At 45.6% G+C, this 22,455-nt stretch overlaps 1 protein-coding gene across 4 annotated transcripts in view; it reads right to left on the reverse strand.

Annotated features, from left to right (window-relative positions):
* Positions 1-22,455, reverse strand: part of HMGB1 (high mobility group box 1) — a 125,516-nt gene that overhangs the window by 22,799 nt on the left and 80,262 nt on the right. Inside the window, exon 1 of one of the 4 annotated variants that reach the window (XM_021065161.1) lies at positions 497-1,782. The exons of the other annotated variants lie outside the window; for them this stretch is intronic. Within the exon in view, the coding sequence (XP_020920820.1) occupies positions 497-1,032 (536 nt within the window). The 5' untranslated portion in view covers positions 1,033-1,782. Of the gene's footprint in view, positions 1-496; positions 1,783-22,455 lie in introns of those variants that run through there. 4 annotated transcript variants of the gene reach the window in all.

Here is a 22,455-nt window from a genome sequence, read left to right on the forward strand (position 1 = left end):
GTCTGCAACCTACACCACAGCTCAGGGCAATGCCAGATCCTTAACCCACTGAGCGAGGTCAGGGATCGAACCTGAAATCTCAAGGTTCCTAGTTGGGTTCGTTGACCACTGAGCCATGACGGGAACTCCCCTGAGGGTTTTCAATGAAAGCCCAGAGAAGGTAAATGCACAAGGTCATATATCACCTCTTGACAGAGTCACAGACTGAACCCAGGTCCTCTGGCCTGGAGCCCAATGAACGCTCTTTCCTTTAGATTATGTAATACGAAACCACTGCAAATGATGATTGAGGCCAAAATAGAGAGGTTCCAGACAAGGCCGGATAAATGATGCCCTGTTAAGGAAAACCAGAATGTCATTCGGAGTAAGCCTCAACGTCTGAGTCTGACTTGATAGCAACAGTGTTTTCTCACGAAACAGTCCTTTACGCCGCCGTCTCGGAGGCCGGGGACTGGGCTGGTGGGTCTGCTGAGCTAAACCCATCTGAGTTTCTCACCTGGCACGCGAGCGATGTGTGCTGTTTGCAGGGGCCGTGCCCGGCTGGTTCGCTCTGCCGCATTCCCTTCTAGGTTGGATGTCCAGGCCAACGCCATCCACTCTAGGAATGTTGAGGTCAGTGGAATCTTCCCGGCACTTGCAGGGTGGGGAGGGCAGACAGCTGCCAGTGGAAGTGGCCTGGAGGAGGGGAGCGCCGTTGCCCCCAGAAAAGCCGGCTGTGGCCTCTGCCGGGAGCCTGGTGGTCAGGAAGCTTTGTGCCCAGGAAGACGGGAGTGGGAAATATCTGAAGTATTCCGGTCCTCCGCGCCTGGCACTGCAGCAGCAGGAGAAAGAAAAGCAGGGGAACCTGTTGGACGAGACCTTCAAGGCCCTCGCTCTCTGGCTGGCAGCCGCCCCGGCTAGAAGGGGCCTGGAGCTTCTTCCTTCTGAGCAGAGGAGACGGCGAGACCTGAGCGGGATGGGTGCTCGTTTGCCAGGAGGTGTAGGGAAGTGTCCTGGGCCGGCTGGCGGGTACAGATGCGCAGACAAGAGCATCGTGGGAAGAAAAGGAAGCTGCTGGATCAGACAGATACAGACTTCGGCAGAGGTGTACGCCTGAGGGATCAGATCCCAAAAGCTTGTCCCCAGAGGGGAAAAAACCCAAACATGTCACCTTTTTATTCGTGCATATCTTCCTCCCTCTGGGTCATTTTATTTTTTGCCTTTTTTTGGGGGGAGGGGGGATCATTTATTTTAATGAAAAGATGGTTCTAATGGGAGAAAAAAGGATACGAGGAATATAATAGTGAGAGATCTGAGCCTGGAACTGAAGGACAGGTAAAGGCAGGTGAGTGAGGGCCATGTGGGCCCCTGTTCCGGGGAGAGCTCTTGGTAGCCTGTCCTCGAGGATAACTCACACCTGGCAGAGTGAGGCAGTGGCTGTTTTCAACTATGTAGAACATCCGTCCATAATAACCTCCACCTGGCAGAGGCCAGTGGCACCAGGCCCAAGTTCTGCACCCAGTGAGTTTTGGGTTTTATGTTATATTATTTGGTTGTGCCTGAGGCACGTGGGAGTTCCCGGGCCAATCCCACACCAGGGCAGTGGCAATGCCTGATCCATAACTGTTAGGCCCTGAGTTTTGCATTTTACTATTTTGCCTCTGAGTCTTCACCTGCAGGGAATGGGATTAAACATTTAGCAAAGAGGGAGTTCCCATAGTGGCTCAGTGGTTGACGAATCCGACTAGGAACCATGAGGTTGCAGCCTCGCTCAGTGGTTTAAGGATCCCGAGTTGCTGTGAGCTGTGGTGTAGGTCGCAGATGCAGCTCGGATCCTGAGTTGCTGTGGCTCTGGCCTAGGCCGGTGGCTACAGCTCCGATTAGACCCCTAGCCTGGGAACCTCCATGTGCCATGGGTGAGGCCCTAGAAAAGATAAAACAAACAAACAAACAAATAAACAAAAAACCATTTAGCAAAGAGCAGCCCGCAGGAGATGGCTCTGTTGGACACACGTCTGGAGGTGATGACCACATGGGAAGCTCTTTTATAGTTTTCTCAAGGAGGGGCCGGAACTCATTTGCATTTAGGCAGAAATTTGCAGAAAAAGTAAGTATCTGAATTGAATTCTGACTTGGTGATTTCTACCAACCTATATATAAACTTCATGTAACTTAATATCGAAGACATAAAGTATTCCTCTTTTCACTGTAAGAAAGAAGCTAAATGACTCTTCTCTTACCATTTCCCCCCTTTTTCTTTCCAAAAGCTACCATGTCTATTTTATTTTATGGCCTAAAAAACATCACATCACATTTGGTATTCCACAAAGGGGAAATGGAAAAAATTATTAAAAAGTGAAGAAAAACAGCACACTTGCTTAGAAAATAAATCGTATGAACCCTTAAGAATGGGAAAATACCAGCTACTATGGCAGAGAGAAGACATTTTTTGCCAAATTTAGAACCCACTTGAAAATCACGGGTTCTAAGTTTAGAACTGCACTAAAAAACTTGAGCTCACATTGCATTTGGCATTGGTTAAAAAAAAAATTCTAAGATACTAATTAAAGGGAAAAAAATTTATTCTCCTAGTACTTCTAGAAGCTGAGAATTATTTTCAAACAAATTCATTATTGGCTCAATGGACTGGCCTGCACTTAGAAATCTTTTTTGCTAATTAAAATTTCCTTACAAAATAATGATTTAAAATCAAGGGGAAGACACTTTGTCAAAATCTTTAATGAGTTATGAAATTGTTGTGTAACCTTTGGACCCAAGCAAATATACCAGGTGGTCGTACAAGCTTTATGTTTATATATTACATGGTGTCCAAAATGGAAGTAATTATATTTACTGCTGGTAAACTTTAAATAATAAAAACGCAATAAATTTAGAAACTATCACCCTAAACACTTACCAGCACTATTTTTCTTTTCTTTTCTTTTTTTTTTGGGCCGAACCTGCGGCATATGGAGGTTCCCAGGCTAGGGGTCTAATTGGAGCAGTTGCAGCCGGCCTACACCACAGACACAGCAATGCCAGATCCGAGCCATGTTTGTAACCTACACCACGACTCACGGCAATGCCAGATCTTTAACCCACTGAGCGAGGCCAGGGATCGAACCCACGGCATCATGGTTCCTAGTCAGATTCATTTCTGCTGCGCCACGACAGGAACTCCAATGAAATTGGGGTTTTTTTTTTTTGTCTTTTTAGGGCCACACCCTAGGCATATAGAGGTTCCCGGGCCCTGTCTGTGACCTACACCACAGCTCACGGCATTGCTGATCGAGGCCAAGGATTGAACCCGCATCCTCATGATGCTAGTAGGGTTCATTAACCACTGAGCCATGATGGGAACTCCTAGTTTTATTTTCTACTTTAGATGCTAAGCTAGTTATTGTAACATCTTTCATTAAGAAATGGATCAGAATTGCTGCTATGGAGAGAACTATACAAACTTTCAGAACCAAAAGGTCCAAAGTAGTAAAGCAAGAACCGGTAGTGAATAGACAGTGTTCGAAATGCACACATTGGCTTAACATGAGTTCAGACAGCTAACAACTTTTGCAATTATAGAAAACTTAACGACATTTTAGGCCATCTTCCACAAACCTAACACACACACACATGCACACAACTATAGATACAGATACACAGATAATAGCCCAAGAAGAGAACCTGAATTCAAATAATTATATGAAAGGTTAAACATAAACCTTCAGTGCAAATATTCACCACAGCAGGCATTCAAAAACGCAAATATTGGGAAATTTTGTTTCCCTTCTGTTCATTTCCATGGAAATACATTTGTGAGTGGCTTTAGGAAGCAGGCTTCGCAACTGGTGTATGTGACACTCCTGCTTCACAAGGATCATTAACTCAACAGTTCGAAACCCTGTAACTTTAATTTCCAGGCATTTTCAAAAACCCTTGTGCAAAGACATAAGATTAATTCTTGAGACGACTGACTATTTTTCTTACCAAGAAGGTGCAAGTTGTACTGCTGCAAAGAGGGTCAAAATTTTAAGCTGTAAAAGCAACCAAAAACAAAACCCCCACAAACCACTGCATAAGTAAGTAAAAAAGGATTTGTCCAGAATTTTTTTTTTCTTTCTTCTTAGCGCCGCACCTGTGGCATATGGACGTTCCAGGCTAGGGGTCGAATCAGAGCTGCAGCTGCCGGCCTACACCACAGAAATGCCAGATCAGAGCCGAATCTTCGACCTACACTGCAGCTCACAGCAACGTTAGATCATTAACCCATGGAGCGAGGCCAGGGATCAAACCCACATCCTCAAGGATACTAGTCCGGTTCTTAACCTGCTGAGACACACTGGGAACGCCTAGAATATATTTTTTAATTTACTAGTTATTACATAAGCGATGGTGAACAGACACTGCGTAGTTCTAATCGAATGCATAGCTCTCATTAGGATACAGGAGAGCAGTGATCATTTCTAAGCTGTGTGCCCAAGTCAGAAAATGAACTTAGATCCCCTGGGTCTGCTGAGGTTCATGCTTCTGAATCCATGTTCTTCATCCTATCTTTCTATACTTTTATTTATTTTATTTTTTGCCCCCCCTTTTTTTTTCTTTTTATGGCTGCACCTGCAGTGTATGGAAGTTCCCAGGCTAGGGTTCGAATCAGAGCTGCAGCTGCCAGCCTACACCACAGCCACAGCAATGCCAGATCTGAGCCGTGTCTGTGACTTACACCACAGCTCACAGCATCGCTGGATCCTGAACCCACTGAGCAAGGCCAGGGATTGAACCTGTGTCCTCCTGGATACTAGTTGGATCCTTAACCCGCTGAACCACAAGGGGAATTTCCCTGTTTTTGCTTTTTTTGCCCTCACCTGTGGCGTTTGGAAGTTCTCGGGCCAGGGAATGGAACCTGTACCACAGCAGTGACAATAGCAGATCCTTAACCGGCTGAGCCACCAGGGAACTCCCTTCTATACGTTAAGATGAGCCTCTGAAATTGCATTGCAGAGTCTCTTCTACTATTACATCTTCAAAGTTCCCTTCATATTTCTTATAATTCTAAATCTTTTAGACCTTCTTTCCTCAGGTAAATGGAGGGAAAGAAGAGGGAACCTTTGTGGTAACAAAACGGACTTCCTGAGCCTCTCCGAGGCGGGAGGAACACTTCTTAGATGGTGGCTGAATCCATTTCTGTGAAGCATTTGCTTTTCTTGGACTCTAGAGAGAGAAGGGCCCACGCACCTACACCAGCGCCAGGCAAACGCGGTCAGTGATCCTGGTGCCCTGGAAGACGACTATGTGGCATGAATAGGAAGAAGGGAGAGCCGAGCAGTCTGCCCAAGTCCAGATTCCTGATTGTCTTTGCAGAGACAGTTCCCAGGTCTTTAAGCTGTCTTCCAGGCATTTTCAGTCCTTTACCCTGTAAATTTTTCCACAGAAATAATACACGAATAAGTTTAGCAAACAATTAGGACGACTGGATACTTGGTGCCATCGTGCATTTGACCGAGTCAAAACCCAAGTTTCTGTATTTTCCTTTGCCTCATAATTGTAGGTCTTGGCTCTAATTCTAGCCCGTAAGAAATACGTATTTCAATCAGGAATTTAAAAGAAACGATGAGGGAGCTCCTACTGTCATGGAGCAGGTTAAGGATCTGGCATTGTGGCAGCCGTGGCGTAAGTCACAGCTGTAGCTTAGATTCAGTCCTTGATCCAGGAACTTCCATGTGTGTGGGTGCAGCCAAAAAAAAAAAAAAAAAGCCAGCAAACATGATGGTGGTGGGTAGGCTTTCCTGAAGAGAGATGCTTTCCTCCATGGGTGGGCAAAGATATGCTGCTGATATTCAATAAAAAAATAACAACAACCCCCCCCAAAAAAAACTAGTTGCAATCTCCTACTTCAAACGTCTCATTAGATATCTCCACGTGGAACAGAATAGAGACTCCAGAAATAGACCCACGCATATAGATGGTCACCTGACTTTCAACAAGAGCAGTGAGACAAGTCAAGGGTGGAAAGGAAAATCTTTTCAACAAATTCTGCTGGAACAACTACAAAGCCAGTTGGGGAAAAGAATGAACACACAAAAAATAACACAAAATGGATAGATAGACCTAAATGCAAAACCCAAAGTTAGGAAACACTTAGAGTTAGGCAGAAGAGAAAATCTATTCAACAGTGAAGGAAGCAAAAGTATCTTAAGTCACAAAAACAAACTTTCACATGAGAGAAAACTGATAAACTGAACCTTATCAAAACTTTAAAAATTGCTCTTAGGAAGATATTGTTAAGAAAATGGAAAGAGGAGTTCCCGTCGTGGCGCAGTGGTTAACGAATCCGACTAGGAACCATGAGGTTGCGGGTTCGGTCCCTGCCCTCGCTCAGTGGGTTAACGATCCGGCGTTGCCGTGAGCTGTGGTGTAGGTTGCAGACGCGGCTCGGATCCAGCGTTGCTGTGGCTCTGGCGTAGGCCGGTAGCTACAGCTCCGATTCAACCCCTAGCCTGGGAACCTCCATATGCCGCTTGAGCGGCCCAAGAAATAGCAACAACAACAACAAAAAGACAAAAGACAAAAAAAAAAAAAAAAGAAAGAAAATGGAAAGAAAAGGCATAGAATGGGAAAATATTTATAATACATAAATTTGAGAAATGCCTGGTATCCAGAATATTAAAAAAAAAAAAAATTTCCTGCTGTTGATGCAATGGGATCAGTGGCATCTTAGGAGTGCTGGGACAAAGGTTCGATTCCTGGCTGGCCCAGCACAAGGAGTTAAAGATCTGGCGTAGGTCACAATTGAGCCTTGGGAACTCCATGTATCACTGGGCAGCAAAAAAATTCATTAACTGCCATTTCTTGGGCCGCTCCTGCAGCATATAGAGGTTCCCAGGCTAGCGGTCGAATCGGAGCTGTAACCACCAGCCTATGCCAGAGCCACAGCAACTCGGGATCTGAGCCGTGTATGCAACCTACACCACAGCTCACGGCAACGCCGGATCCTTAACCCACTGAGCGAGGGCAGGGACCGAACCCGCAACCTCATGGTTCCTAGTCGGATTCGTTAACCACTGAGCCACAACGGGAACTCCTAAATGGGCAAAGATTTAAACTGATACTTCACATGAGAAATTACATGAGTGTCTGTTAAACACATGAAAATGTGATCAACATCATTAGTCACCAGGAAAGTGAAAATTAAAACCATGGTGAGTTACCACTACCTACCAATCAGAATGGCTAATGTTAAAAAGTTGACAATACCAAGTGCTGGTGAAGATATATGAACAACTGCTGGCAAGAATGTAAACTAGGACAACCACTTTGGAAAAGTTGTTCCTTAAAAGTTAAACATACACCTACCATTTCACCTTGTCATTCTACTCCTAGTATTTACCCAAGAGAAATGAAAACAGGTGTCTACACAAAGACTTTACTGGATTGCTCATGGTGTTTATTTGCTATAGCCCCAAACTAGAAACAAAGCAAATTAGTCGTCTAACAACTACTGAAGGGACTAAACAAGTTGTGGAATATCCATACAGCAGAGCATCGGTTAGTAATAAAAAGAATAATTATTACTCATGCACACAACAACATGGATGGTTTTCAAAACCATTACGCTGAGTGAAATAAGTCAGATACAGAAAAACTATATACTGTACAATTCCATTTATATACAACTCTAGAACATGAGAACAAAGCTGTCAGTGGCAGGAAGCAGATCAGTCCTTGTCTGGCAGGGATGGGATGATGGAAAAATTCAGTATCTTGGTTGTGATGAATTCACGGGTACGCGCATCTATCCACACTTTTTCAAGTGTACACTTTGAACAGGTGCAATGTATTGTATACAACTCAGAGCTGTTTAAAAATCTTCACCTGGGAGGTCCTGTCGTGGCGCAGGGGAAACGAATCCGACTGGGAACCATGAGGTTGTGGGTTCGATCCCTGGCCTCTCTTGGTGGGTTAAGGATCCAGCATTGCTGTGGCTGTGGCATTGGCCTGTGGCTACAGCTCCGATTCGACCCCTAGCCTGGGAACCTCCATATGCCGTGGGTGCGCCCCTAGAAAAGACAAAAAAGAGGCAAAAAATAAATACGTAAATAAATAAAATACAAATCTCCACCTGAACGTTCTTCGTTCTTTAGGCCACTCAAACTTCACTTTTCTCAAATTGAGCTCATAATCTTTTCCTCCCAAGCCTGTTTCTCTCTTTGGTTACTGTCCTCTTTCTTGGCTGCTGGCCTCATCATCTACCCGGTTAGCTAAGTTAGACGGTTTGGCAACGAGCTTCACTCCTTCTTCATACCTTTAAACTTTGTTCAATTTATCTCTCTCCCTTTTAAAAAAATTCACAAGGGTATTTTCTCAGTTGTGGTAAAACACACATGGCCTAAAACGGATCATTTTAACCATTTTAAGTGCACAGTTCAACAGCATTAAGTACATTCACACGGCTGTGCAACCATCACCACCATCCATCTCCCAAACCTTCTCATCTTTCGAAACTGAAACTCTGTGCCCATTAAACATGAATTCCTCATTCCTCTCCTCCCCCAGCCCCTAGCAACCACCCTTCTGCTTTCTGTCTCTATGACTTTGACAACTCTAGGTACCTCATGGGAGTGGAAGCATGCAGTATTTGTCCTTTGGTGACTGCTTTATTTCACTTAGCATAACGTCTTACCGTCCACCCATGTTGTAGCATGTGTCAAAATGTGCTTCCTTTGCAAGGCTGAATAACAGGCTACTGCCTGTATAAACCACATGCTGCTGATCCATACATCCATCAATGGACGGCTGGGTCACTTTGGACTCTGAAGGCCCACTGCTACTGAAATAATGCTGTGGGTTATCTCAGTGGTCTATTAACTGGCCGTCCTTGCCTGCTTCCTTCAGTACCTAAGCTGCTGCCAGCGTGGTTTTTCTAAAGCAATGATCCTGTCCCTCTACTGCTCAAAGACCTTCGTGTACAATTTGAACTAAAATGAGGTCTTATGGCTAATGCTATGCTGTAGCGTGCCTATTTCCCATTTCACTTTTGAACACCTCTGATTAGTTGAAGTTTCTTTTTTTTATTTTTGTCTTTTTGCCTTTTCTAGGGCCGTTCCCACGGCACATGGAGGTTCCCAGGCTAGGGGTCGAATCAGTGCTGTAGTCACCAGCCTACACCAGAGCCACAGCCACTCGGGATCCGAGCCACGTCTGCGACCCACACCACAGCTCATGGCAAGCCGGATTCTTATCCCACTTAGCAAGGCCAGGGATCGAACCCACAACCTCATGGTTCCTAATTGGATTCATTAACCACTGTGCCACGACGGGAACTCTTTTTTTTTTTTTTTTTAGGTCCGCACCAGAGGCATATGAAGTTCCCAGCCTGGGGGGTCGACCCAGAGCTGCGGCTGCCAGCCTATGCCACAGCCACGGCAATGAGGGATCCTTATCCGATGAGCAAGGCCAGGGATTGAACCCTCGTCCTCATGGATGCTAGTCGGGTTCATTACTGCTGAGCCATGACAGGAACCCCGAAGGCTCTTTATTTTAATCAACTATATATTCCCTGGTCACTTCTTTTCATTGTTCCTAGTTCTGCTCTTTAGAATGACACTGAATAATACTTCGCTCTTCTACACGACACAGAACCCTTCAAATATCTGCAGGTAGTCACTGGGTCTTCCTTTTCCAGGCCTTCAGTCATTCCTCAGGTAACTTGGTGGCCCCAGTGCTTCTCACCCTGTGATCCCAGCTGGTCAATGTCCCTCTTAAACTGGAACACCCAGGACAGATACAGTCCTCTAGACGGAAGGTGAGATTAGCAGCTCTTTTATTCTGCTGCTCTCCTACTGTAACGCTGTCTTTTTAGCTCCAAAGCTGATGTATATTAACTTGTAGTAAATTTAAACATTCAATTCAAAGTAAATTTGAATGACACCATTAAGCACCTGGAGAAGGGGCAGCCAAAGGAAGGAAGAGGGTTATAGTTGAAAACAGGAGAGAATTTTGTCCTCGGCAACTCTGCCATTTATTACAAGTTTACTGCTCTTGATCGCAAATGCAGGCCACCTCCACACCCACTCGCCCCTTCAAACCTCCTATCAGTTACCTACCAAACTCTAGTCCTGAAGAAGTAATCGCTTCTTCAACAACCTGTCTAGAAGCACAATCTGACACACACGGGCCATCAGTTCGATCCCTGATAGCTACCAGGCACTTGTGGCAAGTGATTAGAAGCAAGAAATGTTGGCAATTGCCATAGAACACACATATCCAGGACATGCATTTAAGTAAAAGTTCCTGGCAGTTGAGATGCTGAGCACCAAATAAAAGCCTTAACAAAAGATGTGCAGGGAAATGGACCAAAAGAAACCAGGCTCCGGTCTTGCCTTTTTCTATGTAGATTCTTTTTTTTTCTTTTTTTTTTTTTCTTTTTTTGTCTTTTTGCCATTTCTTGGGCCGCTCCCACGGCATATGGAGGTTCCCAGGCTAGGGGTCGAATCGGAGCTGTAGCCGCGGGCCTACACCAGAGCCACAGCAACACGGGATCTGAGCTGCGTCTGCAACCTACACCACAGCTCACGGCAACGCCGGATCCTTAACCCACTGAGCAAAGCCAGGGATCGAACCCTCAACCTCATGGTTCCTAGTCCGATTCGTTAACCACTGAGCCATGACGGGAACTTCCTTTTTCTATGTAGATTCTTTATCAAAGAAATGTTGCATCTGTGTTGTTGGCTTTTCAGAAGTAAAGTACAATATGTTCAATGGGAGAGGAGCGTTGCCTGCTTTTCCAGGCAGTTTCCTTGACACTTCAAGTCATTTAAGAGGAAAGACAGGGGTTCCCCTTGTGGCGTAGAGGAAATGAATCCACCTAGTATCCATGAGGATGCAGGTTCCATCTCTGGCCTTGCTCAGTGGGTTGGGGGATCCGGTGTTGCCGTGGCTGTGGCGAAGGCCGGCAGCTACAGCTCCGACTGGATCTCTAGCCTGGGAACCTTCATATGCTGCGGGTGCAGCCCTAAAAAAAAAAAAAAAGAAGAAGAAGAAAGACAGTTGAATACGTTTGGGTACTTTTTTCTTTAAGAGTCAACTTCAGGAGTTCCCATCGTGGCGCAGCGGAAACGAATCCAACTAGGAACCATGAGGTTGTGGGTTCGATCCCTGGCCTTGCTCAGGGGGTTAAGCAACAGCTCCGATTAGACCCCTAGCCTGAAAACCTCCATATGCCACGGGTGTGGCCCTAAAAGGTCAAAAGACCAAAAAAAACAGAGTCAACTTCAGGCTGATGGTTATTTAATACTTCTCCGTACAGATATCCTTCCATCAGATCAAAGACCACCCCCCACCCTCCTAACACACACACACACACACACACACACACACACACACACACAACCACCAACACTGCTATCATTCCAAGAGCTTCGGCTTAGAAATTTAGAACTAATGTTCCTCCGCGAAGGAAAACCATCTTTTTTCTCTTCAAACCTAAACAGGGACCTTAACAGACCTCTGTAATCTCTTTCCAAAATTATCCACTAGATCTCGTCATTGGCTCTTTCCTTTTCTCCTTTAAATACAACCAGGACCCTCCAAGGTGGAAAACTTAAGCGTTCAATACCAGGGCACCAACCCATCTCTTCATTCACTCACAGCTGAACACCTCAAGTGATGGTTCAACGTTTATTCCTTCCGTGGATTCACCACTTACTCCACTTTCATTAACCTGCAAAAGTATATCCTCCTAAGGTCAATAAGAACTTTGGATCAGACAATGTCAATAGTCGTCGTCATCGTCGTCTTTTTTTTTTTTTTTTTTTTTGTCTTTTTAGGGCCACACCTGCGGCATATGGCGGTTCCCATGCTAGAGGTCCAATTGGAGCTGCAGTTGCCGGCGGGCACCACAGCCACAGCAACCCTGGTATCTGAGCCATGTCTGTGACCTACGCCACAGCTCATGGCAATGCCAGAACCTTAACCCAGTGAGTAAGGCCAAGGATCGAACCAGAGTCCTCATGGATACTAGCCGGGTTTTAAGTGCTGAACCACAACAGTCTTCTTTTGGAATTTATCTTCTCATTTACTTTTCCTTAGCTTGTTGAGATCCAGCAGGAGCGGGAGAGACTTGACAGCAGTAATACCTGTTGGGGGGCTGGGGGTTGCTGGGTTTGGTTTCTTCTGAAAGACAATTGGCATTTCCTCTACCCTCTTAGGAGAGTGCGATCCAGGGAAGTTTCTTAGTGCAGGAAGTCAGCAAATTCTTTGCCCTGAAAAACGGGGTCAGAAATCACCCCAACCCCTTCCCTTTCCCACCGATTACAACTGAATTCTAAGTGTGCTTAGGTCCGAGGGGCCCTTTGAGTCTCTGATCTCCACACTGGGTGGCTCTTCACCAGAAATTCTCCATCATCCATTTTCAAGAGTCGCAGCTCTCTCTCGTCCTTAATTCTTACTTCGTACCTTCTCCATTTCTTTCCTCGTGCTTTGAACTGAGTTTCTCTCTGTATTGTCTTTCATGCAGCCTTGTGGTCTATCCCACTGATCATTCATTTTCATGAGCATCCCCCAAACCACACTCCAAAACCACAATTCCCCTCTCCTGTTCTCACAGAAGCACTACGTTGAGAAATAAGCCTTAATTAATTGTGGATTCCCTCTTCTTCAAAAGGAATAGTTGCTAGTCTTAAGGCCAAGACGGAATCTTAAGAAGTCAATCCTTTAGTTCCAGCACCTTTAAATAATTACATAAGGACTTTATCTGAAGAACTCATAACTCTGCCCCAAGCCACTGGGGTTTTTGGTGAATGTGAAGGTGCAGTCCACCTGCCAATCACCCTGGAGTCACTTGAGGACCTAAACCTGGAGAAGCAAGCATGCTATTCTTATATAGGACGCTGATAGCTTAAAGAGCCACAGGTTAAACGTGAAAGTCGCCGTCAATACAAAAGCTAGGAGCCTTGGTCGAATTCATGTTTTCAAGTTAGCTGTGTGGATGTGGAGACATCTATGGATATCTCCATGTGTTTTAACAATTTAGAGAGTTATTAACCTTAGATTTGAAACCACCTTCACGTGAACATTTTTCTAGTGCCAAAGTTCATCACTTTCATCTGGTCTTTAAGGGGTTTTGGCCTCCTGAGGTTTAAGAACTTCCATTTTAGGGGAAAGGTGAGATTAAAATCAAGACATTATTCTTTAATATATTTATATGTCTCTGAATGCCTTAAATAAAAACAGCAAGATAAAAATATGTTCAATAAAATAATCAAAATATGATACGTTTTCCTGTTAATGCAGACAATCCTATTTTAGCATTTTAGATACCTAGTGACAAAAATTTAACTTAATAGATGTCAAAAAAGTTTATTAGGGAGGGAGAAGTTCAAATACAGATTTTAACCTAGATTGAAAACTACCGATAGGCTTACTTCCACTACTCTCTAAGAAAAACTTCAATCAGCCAATTTAAAGGCAATACGAACACAAAATCACAGTTTAACATAGTTCCTTAGATACAGCATCTCATTTTCTTATATTGGATAAGAAAAATAAATTATTATACGTGCTTTATACCAGATTGATTTAAAGATATATTATGGGTGGAGTTCCCGCTGTGGCACAGTGGAAACAAATCCGACTAGTATCCATGAGGATGCGGGTTCGATCCCTGGCCTCGCTCAGTGGGTTAAGGATCTGGCGTTGCCATAAGCTGTGATGTGAGTCACAGACACAGATCAGATCCCACATTGCTGTGGCTGTGGCTCTGATTCAACCCCTAGCCTGGGAACCTCCATATGCTGTGGGTTCAGCCCTAAAAAAGCAAAAAAAAAAAAAAAAAAAAAAAAAAAAAGATATACTGTGGAAACTCCTTTCATAGCCAAAAATCAAATTCAGAGACTAAATTTTTTAAGCCAGGTCCCATTCAGAGTATTCCAAGAGTAGTTTTCAAATTGCTGCAAAGCGTTGCTTCCATAAATCTATCCTGGAATGGACTTTTAAAATTAGCAAGTTTGCAAGAGCCATACACAAATCTATCAAGGTACTGTGCACACTGTTTTGTTTTTTTTTTCTTCCTACTTTTAAAATGTAATTTATTGGAGTTCCCGTTGTGGCGCAGTGGTTAAGGAATCCGACTAGGAACCATGAGGATGCGGGTTTGATCCCTGGCCTCACTCAGTGGGTTAAGGATCCGGCACTGCCGTGAGCTGTGGTGTAGGTCACAGATGCGGCTCAGACCCCGCGTTGCTGTGGCTCTGGTATAGGCCGGCGGCTACAGCTCCGATTGGGACCCCTAGACTGGGAACCTCCATATGCTGCGAGAGCGGCCCAAGAAATGGCAAAGAGACAAAGAATAAAATAAAATAAAATGTAATTTATTTATTGATCCATTCATTTGACAAATATTTACTGAACCTCTGCTAGATGCAGGCATTGATCTAGGTGACAGTGTTATAGTGGTGAACAAGACAGACCAAAAATATATAATAGCACATAAATATATGCTCTTTATAAAACATTCAGGTACGGAAGCATATAGAATAAAAAAATCAAAGCTGTCCTCCAACTTGAGATGGCAAGCTCCATCTCACTTTTTCTTCTGTAACAATTAGTATTAACAGTTTAGTGTATTTTCCTCCAGACTTTTTGTTTATTTACATAGACTATCTTATGTAGGATTTTTATTTTATTTTATTTATTTAGTTTTAATTTTTGTTTTGTTTTGTTTTGTTTTGCTTTTTAGGGCCATATCCGTGGCATATGGAGGTTCCCAGGCAAGGGGTCTAATCAGAACTGCAGCTGCCGGCCTACACCACAGCCACAGCAACACTGGATCTGAGCCGCATGTGAGACCAACACCACAGCTCAGGGCAACGCTGGATCCTTAAACCAGTGAGGGAAGCCAGGGATCGAACCTGCATCCTCATGGATACTAGTCAGATTTGTTTGTGCTGCACCACAATGGGAACTCCCCATGTAGGATTTTTTAAACAGCTTTAGTGAGAGACAGTATACAGTCTGTGTATACATTCATACTATAGAATTTTGTGTTAAGTGTATGATTAAGTGAGTTTTAGTCTATTTGCAGGTTTGTGCAACCATCATAATATAGGAAGTGGATTTTATTTTACTTATTTATTTTCCTGGCTGCACCCATGGCATGTAAAAGTCCCCAGGCCAGGGGTTGAACCCACACCACAGCAGTGGCAATGCCTGAGCCACCAGGGAACTAAAAACAGGCTTATCTAGCTTATGGTGATATACAGATATATATGTCCATACAACTTTCATTTTTCAGTTAGTGCTAAATTTGAAAATGTTCTCTCAATTTCAGCATAGATTTGCGATTACTTTCCACAAAGAGAGGAACATGTCCTAGCTCCATCTCCCTTGTGAGAGCTTAGAACAGGATGCTGAAAGACAGCAATTAGGATTGAACAGTCACCCTGTGATTTCAACAGACAAAGAGAAGTTAGTTGACTTAGAAAAAGTCTAGAATCCAAAAATGAACTGGGAAAAAAAAAGTACAGAAAGTATTGTAAAACACAAAAAAACCTGGCAATTTTGAGGATCTTGAAATAATAGCAACATTAATGGCTCAGAGTTATTTACCCTTTACTGTTTAAAAGCTTAACACACAGGAATTCTTCAGTCCTCACAATGAAGTGCTTACTGTTAACATACCCATTTGACAGATATGGAGACTAAGGCACAAGAGATCAGGCAAATCTATCCACTAAGCGAATAAACTGCAAAGAGGCAGAGTTGGGCTTCACATCCAGGCCGACTGGCTTCAGAGTCCACACTCTTAACTGATCTGATGGAATGTCAGGGGTGGGAGTGAAGGACAGGGAGTGGTTTGGGATGAAAGTAAGTGAGATAAAGTAGCTAAAGGGTTTAGCACAGTGGCTGGTTTCTAGAGAGCACACAATAAAAACAAACACACAAATAAAATAATTATTTTATTCTGTGCTGTGTCTTTTAGGGAGAATGTTTTCCCACTATTAGAACGGTAACATTTCTGTTACTAGCCTAAGGGTTTGTTTAAGTGGCTGTCCTCATTTGCAGATGCCACCATCCTGCAGGGTGACTTGAGGCACAGGTGCTGCAAAGATAAAGGTGACTTCGGCTGAGCCCAAGGAGCTTGGGGCAGAGGAAATGGCGGTCAAGGTGCTATGAAGACTGAGCCTGTGGGAGCCTCCAACGGAGAAGAAGTCAGAATGATTTGGAGGCAATAAGAAAGGTTTCTGGGAAGGAAACCTTGAAATTACTAAGATTGAGAGGTGGGTCAGATCTCAAGGAATTTTAAATTCCTCTTAAGAAATTAGAGACCTGTCCTGAATTAAATGCAGAGCCACTAAAAAGGTGGAACAGAGTTGGGAGGCCTGGGGGGGACACTTAGGCTGAATGTGAATGACTCCGCCCAGCCTGGGACACAGGCTCCACCCAAAACATCTGCTGTTGTCGCTACCTGCTTCCTTATCTTTTGACTCATAAAGTGACTAGTGTTCAAGCTTCTCAATCACAATGTGGTCTCAACTGAAAATAATCTCTTATCTCTCAGATTTGGCTTGCCTATTATTGCTGAAGCATCTTTTCAGTGCTGGAGAAGCTCTACCCACGTCTTCTTTAAAACGTCAGAGGGCTGTGAAAATGCTGGACAAAAAAGGATTTTAGAGACACCCAAGGGGGTAATTTAAAAACAAGTATGACAACCAGCAACTTGCTGTCACTTCAAAGTCACAGCCGGGTGAAAAGAGGAGCTTAGTCCAGGGGAAGGTTTGGGTTAGGTCTTAAGGCAACTTCCTTACAATCAGAGCTGCCCTTTCGAATTCACAACAGAGATAAAAGAAGGTGCCCTTCGCAAACAAGCTCAGACAGAAAGAATAAAGTCAAGATAATTTTGATTAAAACCAAGGCGGGAAAAACTCCAGATTAACACTGTCAAAGGCCAGAGCTAGACGTGAGAGAGGGAGGGAAAGGTCTAAACCAGGAGTGTTCTTTTAAGATGTTGCCTGCATTTTTTACATTGGTAAATAATGTATGTTTATTCACACGAACTATCCAAAATGAAGTATTACTGTAAATTCACAGTATTTTCAAATATCAACTATTTTAATTTTTTATTATGGAAGGTTGCAAACATCAAAAGCGGAGTGAATAGCGTAATAAAACTGTGCGTTCCCACTGTCCAGCTTCAACTGTTACCAACACATGGCTGATCCTGTTTTCAGCTGTACTCTTGCTTGCTGGATTATTTTGTCCTTTTTTTCCCTTGTCTTTTTAGGGCCGCACCCACAGCCTACGGAGGTTTCCCAGGCTAGGGGTAGAATCAGAGCTGCAGCTGCCGGCCTACACCACAGACACAGCAACAAGGGATCCGAGCTGCGTCTGCGTCTGTGACCTACATGGCAACGCCAGATCCTTAACCCACTGAGCAAGGTCAGGGATCGAACCCACAACGTTATGGTTCCTAGTTGGATTCGTTAACCGCTGAGCCGTGATGGGAACTCCAGGACAGCCATTTCTATACTGTTTTTTTGATCCCACCTCTCTCTTCATTTGCTCCCATCCACTCAGAGCAGTCATCTGAGGACAACAGGGTGGTGGACTGGAGGGGAGAAGGAAACAGTCTCTACAGAAATAGCAAACTGGCCCAAAGGAGACTGGAAGCCCCAATCAGGGAAAGACCGGGGGGTGGGGGGTGGAGGGGAGCAAAGCTTCACCGGGGGTGCTGGGCTGGGAGGGGGGCCGGCCCTTCTCCACCCCCTGGCAGGAGGCCGGGCCTCCGAGGTGGCACACGCCCTTGAATGTCAGAAGCTGACTTGCATTCTGGCCTCTGGAGTGAAGGGTGCACGCTACTCAACGTGGAGAGCTTCAGAGGGAAAGGAAGCAGGCACTGCCCCAGGACAGGTGAGATGCGTTCCCAGATGCACCCAAGTGCCCAGGACACACCGTCCTACAGCCTGACTGAGCCAAGCTTCAGCGAAAGCCTGTGTATCCGCATCCCCCTGTTTACGCCAAGCTGTGGTCTCATCCACGCCGCTCCCTTCCCTCCAACCTCACAGGCGGTCGTGTGCTGCTTGCTCCTGGCTCGTGTGTCTCCTTGGACCCTCGCCCTCCTGCCACGTCCTCCAGGCTGTGCCCAGCCGCCATGCTGCCTGGCAAAGGGCACATCCTCTGCCGACACTGAGGGCCGTCCAGCCAGCCAGCCTCACACCTCCAGCCGCTCCCCTCCCTCTGCGGCCGCACCTGCTCCCCCAGCCCTGCCTTCTTCACTCACCATCCTCGGGACCCCACCTGCCCCTCTCCCCGCCGCCCCGTGCAAGCTGTGCACTGGCTGTGCACTGTGCGTTGCATCCCTCTCCCAGGCTGGGCTCGGGCCCCCAGGCGGGATGCTGAGTCTCCCGCATCTCTGGCTCCCAGGCTGCTCACCCAGAAGCTGCTCCAAAGTGGGTGTGGGCGAACATCCAGGACTCAAGATGAACACACCGTCCCTGCCCTCAGTAGCTCAGCCTGGACAAAGCCGCTCTTCCACAGGGGGTGGGGGGTCAGAGTGCTTGCCTGCTTCCTGCAGTCAGGAGGCTTCCTCTCCGTCCACTCATTCCCAGAAAAACCCCAGGGCCTTTTAGGCTCACGGCCTCTCCAACCCAACCTTCTGCCGTTCACTAATCAGAGCGCCACCTCCCTCAACAACAGGAACTCTCCCAAGCCCCTTGCCTGGGATCTCAACTCTTCATCCCACTGGCCACTTCTTGCTGACCCTTTAGAATCGGTTTCAGTGTCACCATGTGTAGGAAGCACGCCCTGCCTCTAACCCTGGGAGCAAGGAGTTTTTCTTCATCCATGGGTCTCTAGCAATGAGCGAAATGCCTGGCCCATAGAAACGCCTCAGTAAACGTTTGCTGAATGACTGAACGAGGGAAAAAAGGAGCTGATTCCATTTGTTTCTGTCCCTGTGGAAACACAAACTGACTCTTCACACCAGTGTCTGTGGTCTGAGAAAAACGAGCATTGCGGTTGGAATTTTTGAGGCCTTAAGAACTGAAATTTCAGGCAACAACCTCACCTTGACTAGCTGAGAGCAGATTAAGAAAATTTCAAGATGACCAGTCCCTCTGCCTGTTTAACTTCTGAGACACAGTGACCGTATGCACGGGGGACACACCCATGCACCCAGGCATCAATAACACAGGCGGAGAATTCAGGGACTCACTGGATGTGGCCCTGAGCCGCTGCTCTCCTGTCGTACTGTACAAAAAACTAAAACTGAGGGCAAACGTGTCCCTTACTATTTCCAGTCAGGTCCTAATCCATGGAGTTAGTTACACTAACATTATCCACCGAAGTAAAGATGAATACAAGAAAGTGGTTTGCAAACCACCGAAAATGACAAAGTATACACCTCTTTTAAAAAGCAAACCTCTGTCGCCTATTTCATCCTTGCACTCAATGAAAACAGTGCTCCTCAATTTAGTCTCCTCCAATTTTGCTCTGAGTCTTTTTCTAAAGGTATCCTGGCCTTCCCCGCCGTCTTTCATTTTGACAAACAGGGGCTTTCCTGATCATAACCTGAATTTTCCTCTCAAATTTCTCTAAATTCCCCCTCCTCCTCACTTTTCAATGGTCAGAATATCTGAAAATATTTTTTGCCCATTAATCATTCATTAGTTGTGCTTTTAGAAATCAAGCCCACAGTAACACCATCATCCTGCTTTGCATTATCTTCCTGCCTCTCGTTCCTCCGCCGTTCAGATCTAAAACTCACTTATGAATTAATCTAATATTCTTAACTTCTCTTCAAAGCCTGGGTATCAAGACCTATTCCTATTTAGCTCTTGACCTCTGCCTGAGGGGGTGATGAGAATGAGATAACGGCAGAATATTAGTGCAAAATTTTGGTCTTCTCTGAGGAATTTGCTAAGCTGTTCCGTTAGAGAAGACGCTGAGAGTACAGCGATGAAATAGCGGTAATAATATTTTCAATTTGTATAATGTGCTGCTGTTTTCCAGGCCCCCTCGGGTTCACTTGGTCGAAGATAATCCTGTGCTGTAGCTGCTATCTTCTTCTTTCCCCTTAGAATGAAACTCAAGCTTGCAACTGTTCACTGTCTTAGCCAGGATCTCTCCAGGTCATCTATCTAACCTGCTCTTGGTTTTAACTCTCACCTTTAGGCTACTCATTTCCACATCTATGTCACATCCCGGGTCTCTTCCCTGAAAAAGACAAACTTTTCTCTAAAGCTACCCACTTGTCAGTTGGCCCAGGTGTCCACAGGCGGCCGATTCACTGCTGGAGATGTGGGTGCTTGGCAGCAGGTGCCGCCTCCCCCCGCTTCCTGTCCCAGGCAACAGCATCATCATCTACGTGGTAGCCGCAGCCAGGAGTCTGGAAACCAAGCACCAGCGCCAGGCCGGGCACACCACAGCCCCTGCAGAAGGATGTGTCCTTTAAGGAAGGAGTGGAGGAGCGAGTGGGGAGCGGGGTCAGCCCTCACCCTCAACCAGAAGATGAACTGATCATAAAATGCTGCTGTTTTTACATCATAAATCTCTTTCAAATCCTTTCCTCCTTTTTAATCCCCACCTTGCTCACCGCCCCCCCCCCCGCCCGCTGGACTGTGTCAAGACTAAAATGAGATGAATACACATAAAATACTTTGCAAAGAATAAACCTCTGGGAAAATAAAAGAAAGGATGAATCCTTCTGGAATCTGTTACTCAACTTACTTGCCCCAGTTTGCCTGTTGCTCTCAAGCTATGATTTTTCTGCCCCCTGACCTTGCTGTTTTCTCGCTATGGCTTCCAGAGGCTCACCACTCAGGTGGTACGTAAATATCCCCGAATCTCTGCACACCTGCTTAGCAGCTCGGCTATATGCCCTTTTATGTTACTAGCTTCTGGTTATTTCTTATAGTAAAATCTGGCTCCTGAGAAGGCGTTAAGCTCCTCATGAAAAAGAGCTGCTACACAGCTTGCGTAGCCTCCACACCACCTCATGCAACTTAGGCATACAGTAAGTGCTCAATAAATGCTTATTGGTGGAGAGAGCAGTTCTCCTCTACATCGCCCCCCCCTTCCTGAGTTTATCCCAGAATTGTATTCCTTATTCTTCAAAAACATATTGCTTATATCGAGAACATTTCTTTCAAAGAAATCTGAGAAAGGGGGAGTTCTGTCATGGTGCAGTGGAAACAAATCTGACTAGGATCTATGAGGACACAGGTTCTATTCCTGGCCTCGCTCAGTGGGTTAAGGATCTGGCACTGGTGTGGTGTAGCTGTGGTGTAGGTCACAGACTCAGCTGGGATCTGGCATTGCTGTGGCTGTGGTGTAGGCCAATGGCTACAACTCCAATTTGACCTCCATATGACGCAGGTATGGCCCTAAAAAGACAAAAAAACAAAAAACAAAAAAAAAAAAAAAAAAAAAGAAAGAAAGAAAAGAAAAGAAAAAAGAAAGAAAAGAAGAAAAGAAATTTGAGAAAGGAAAATCATCTAGATTAGCCTATAAGTTGGAATTTTAAAGAAGCTGCTTATTTGATTAACTGCACTAAGCCAACCAGGGTGGGAGCACCAGCCTCTGACAAGTGGCTCATTGCACCGAAAAAATCAGGTTCTACACGTGGGGAACATTCTGGCTGACTGACGGGCTGGGTGCTGTCTGCCTCTTGCTCCTGAGACTCCCTTCGCTTACCCTTCTAGTCGTACTTTTTCTCTAAACCAGGTTCATTTACTGCTCCTACCTACCGGGTTGCAGGCACTTTTTTAATCCCTGATCTGGCTCCCAGGTTTTAATGGGGTGCTGGGTGACCCCAAGCCCTTCAGTGTCCCATCTACAGAGCAGGTGTGTTCGGAGTTCCCCCTGACTATGTGCACTGTGCAGAGCTTTCACCGGTACGTCCTGGGTGACAACTTGCCCGCTCTTAAGGGACACAGCCCACAGACTGTCCAGAGCCCACAGATGCCCCTGTGAGGACGAGTCAGAGAGGTGAGACCAGGAGGGAAGCCTGGAGTGAGTCCTTGGAGATCTGGCTGAGGAGCGCGTGAATACGGGGGAGCCCCTGGAGGTGCGGGTCGGGGGTGGTGGGACGGCTTGGTGAAATCCCACCAAGCCCAGTTCTAGGAAGTTAATCTGGGGCTGAGGATAACCTGCGACAGAGGAAGACGACACCAAAGGCCAGGAGTGCAGGCAAGAGGCCGAGGTGGGAGGAGGGCACCGGCTCTGCCACCGGCCAGCGCTTTCCCAGCGCTTTCGCCTCCCTGACCCGCTGCTTCCTCAGCTGTAAAATGGGAACAATTACACGATTTTTGTAAAGACGGAATGAGGTAACGCAGGTAAACAGCACAGTCCCTAGGCTTAATAATTCAAGCCACTGCTATTATTATCGCTCAGGGACTGCCACAATTTTTTAAAAAACTCTGTGACTTTTCTAACCCGTTGATTCCACTGATGTCGCCCTTCTATAAACTACCGCAGCACTAGTTGGAG

Source organism: Sus scrofa, chromosome 11 (assembly GCF_000003025.6).
Source record: "Sus scrofa isolate TJ Tabasco breed Duroc chromosome 11, Sscrofa11.1, whole genome shotgun sequence".
Taxonomy (NCBI): Eukaryota; Metazoa; Chordata; class Mammalia; order Artiodactyla; family Suidae; genus Sus; species Sus scrofa.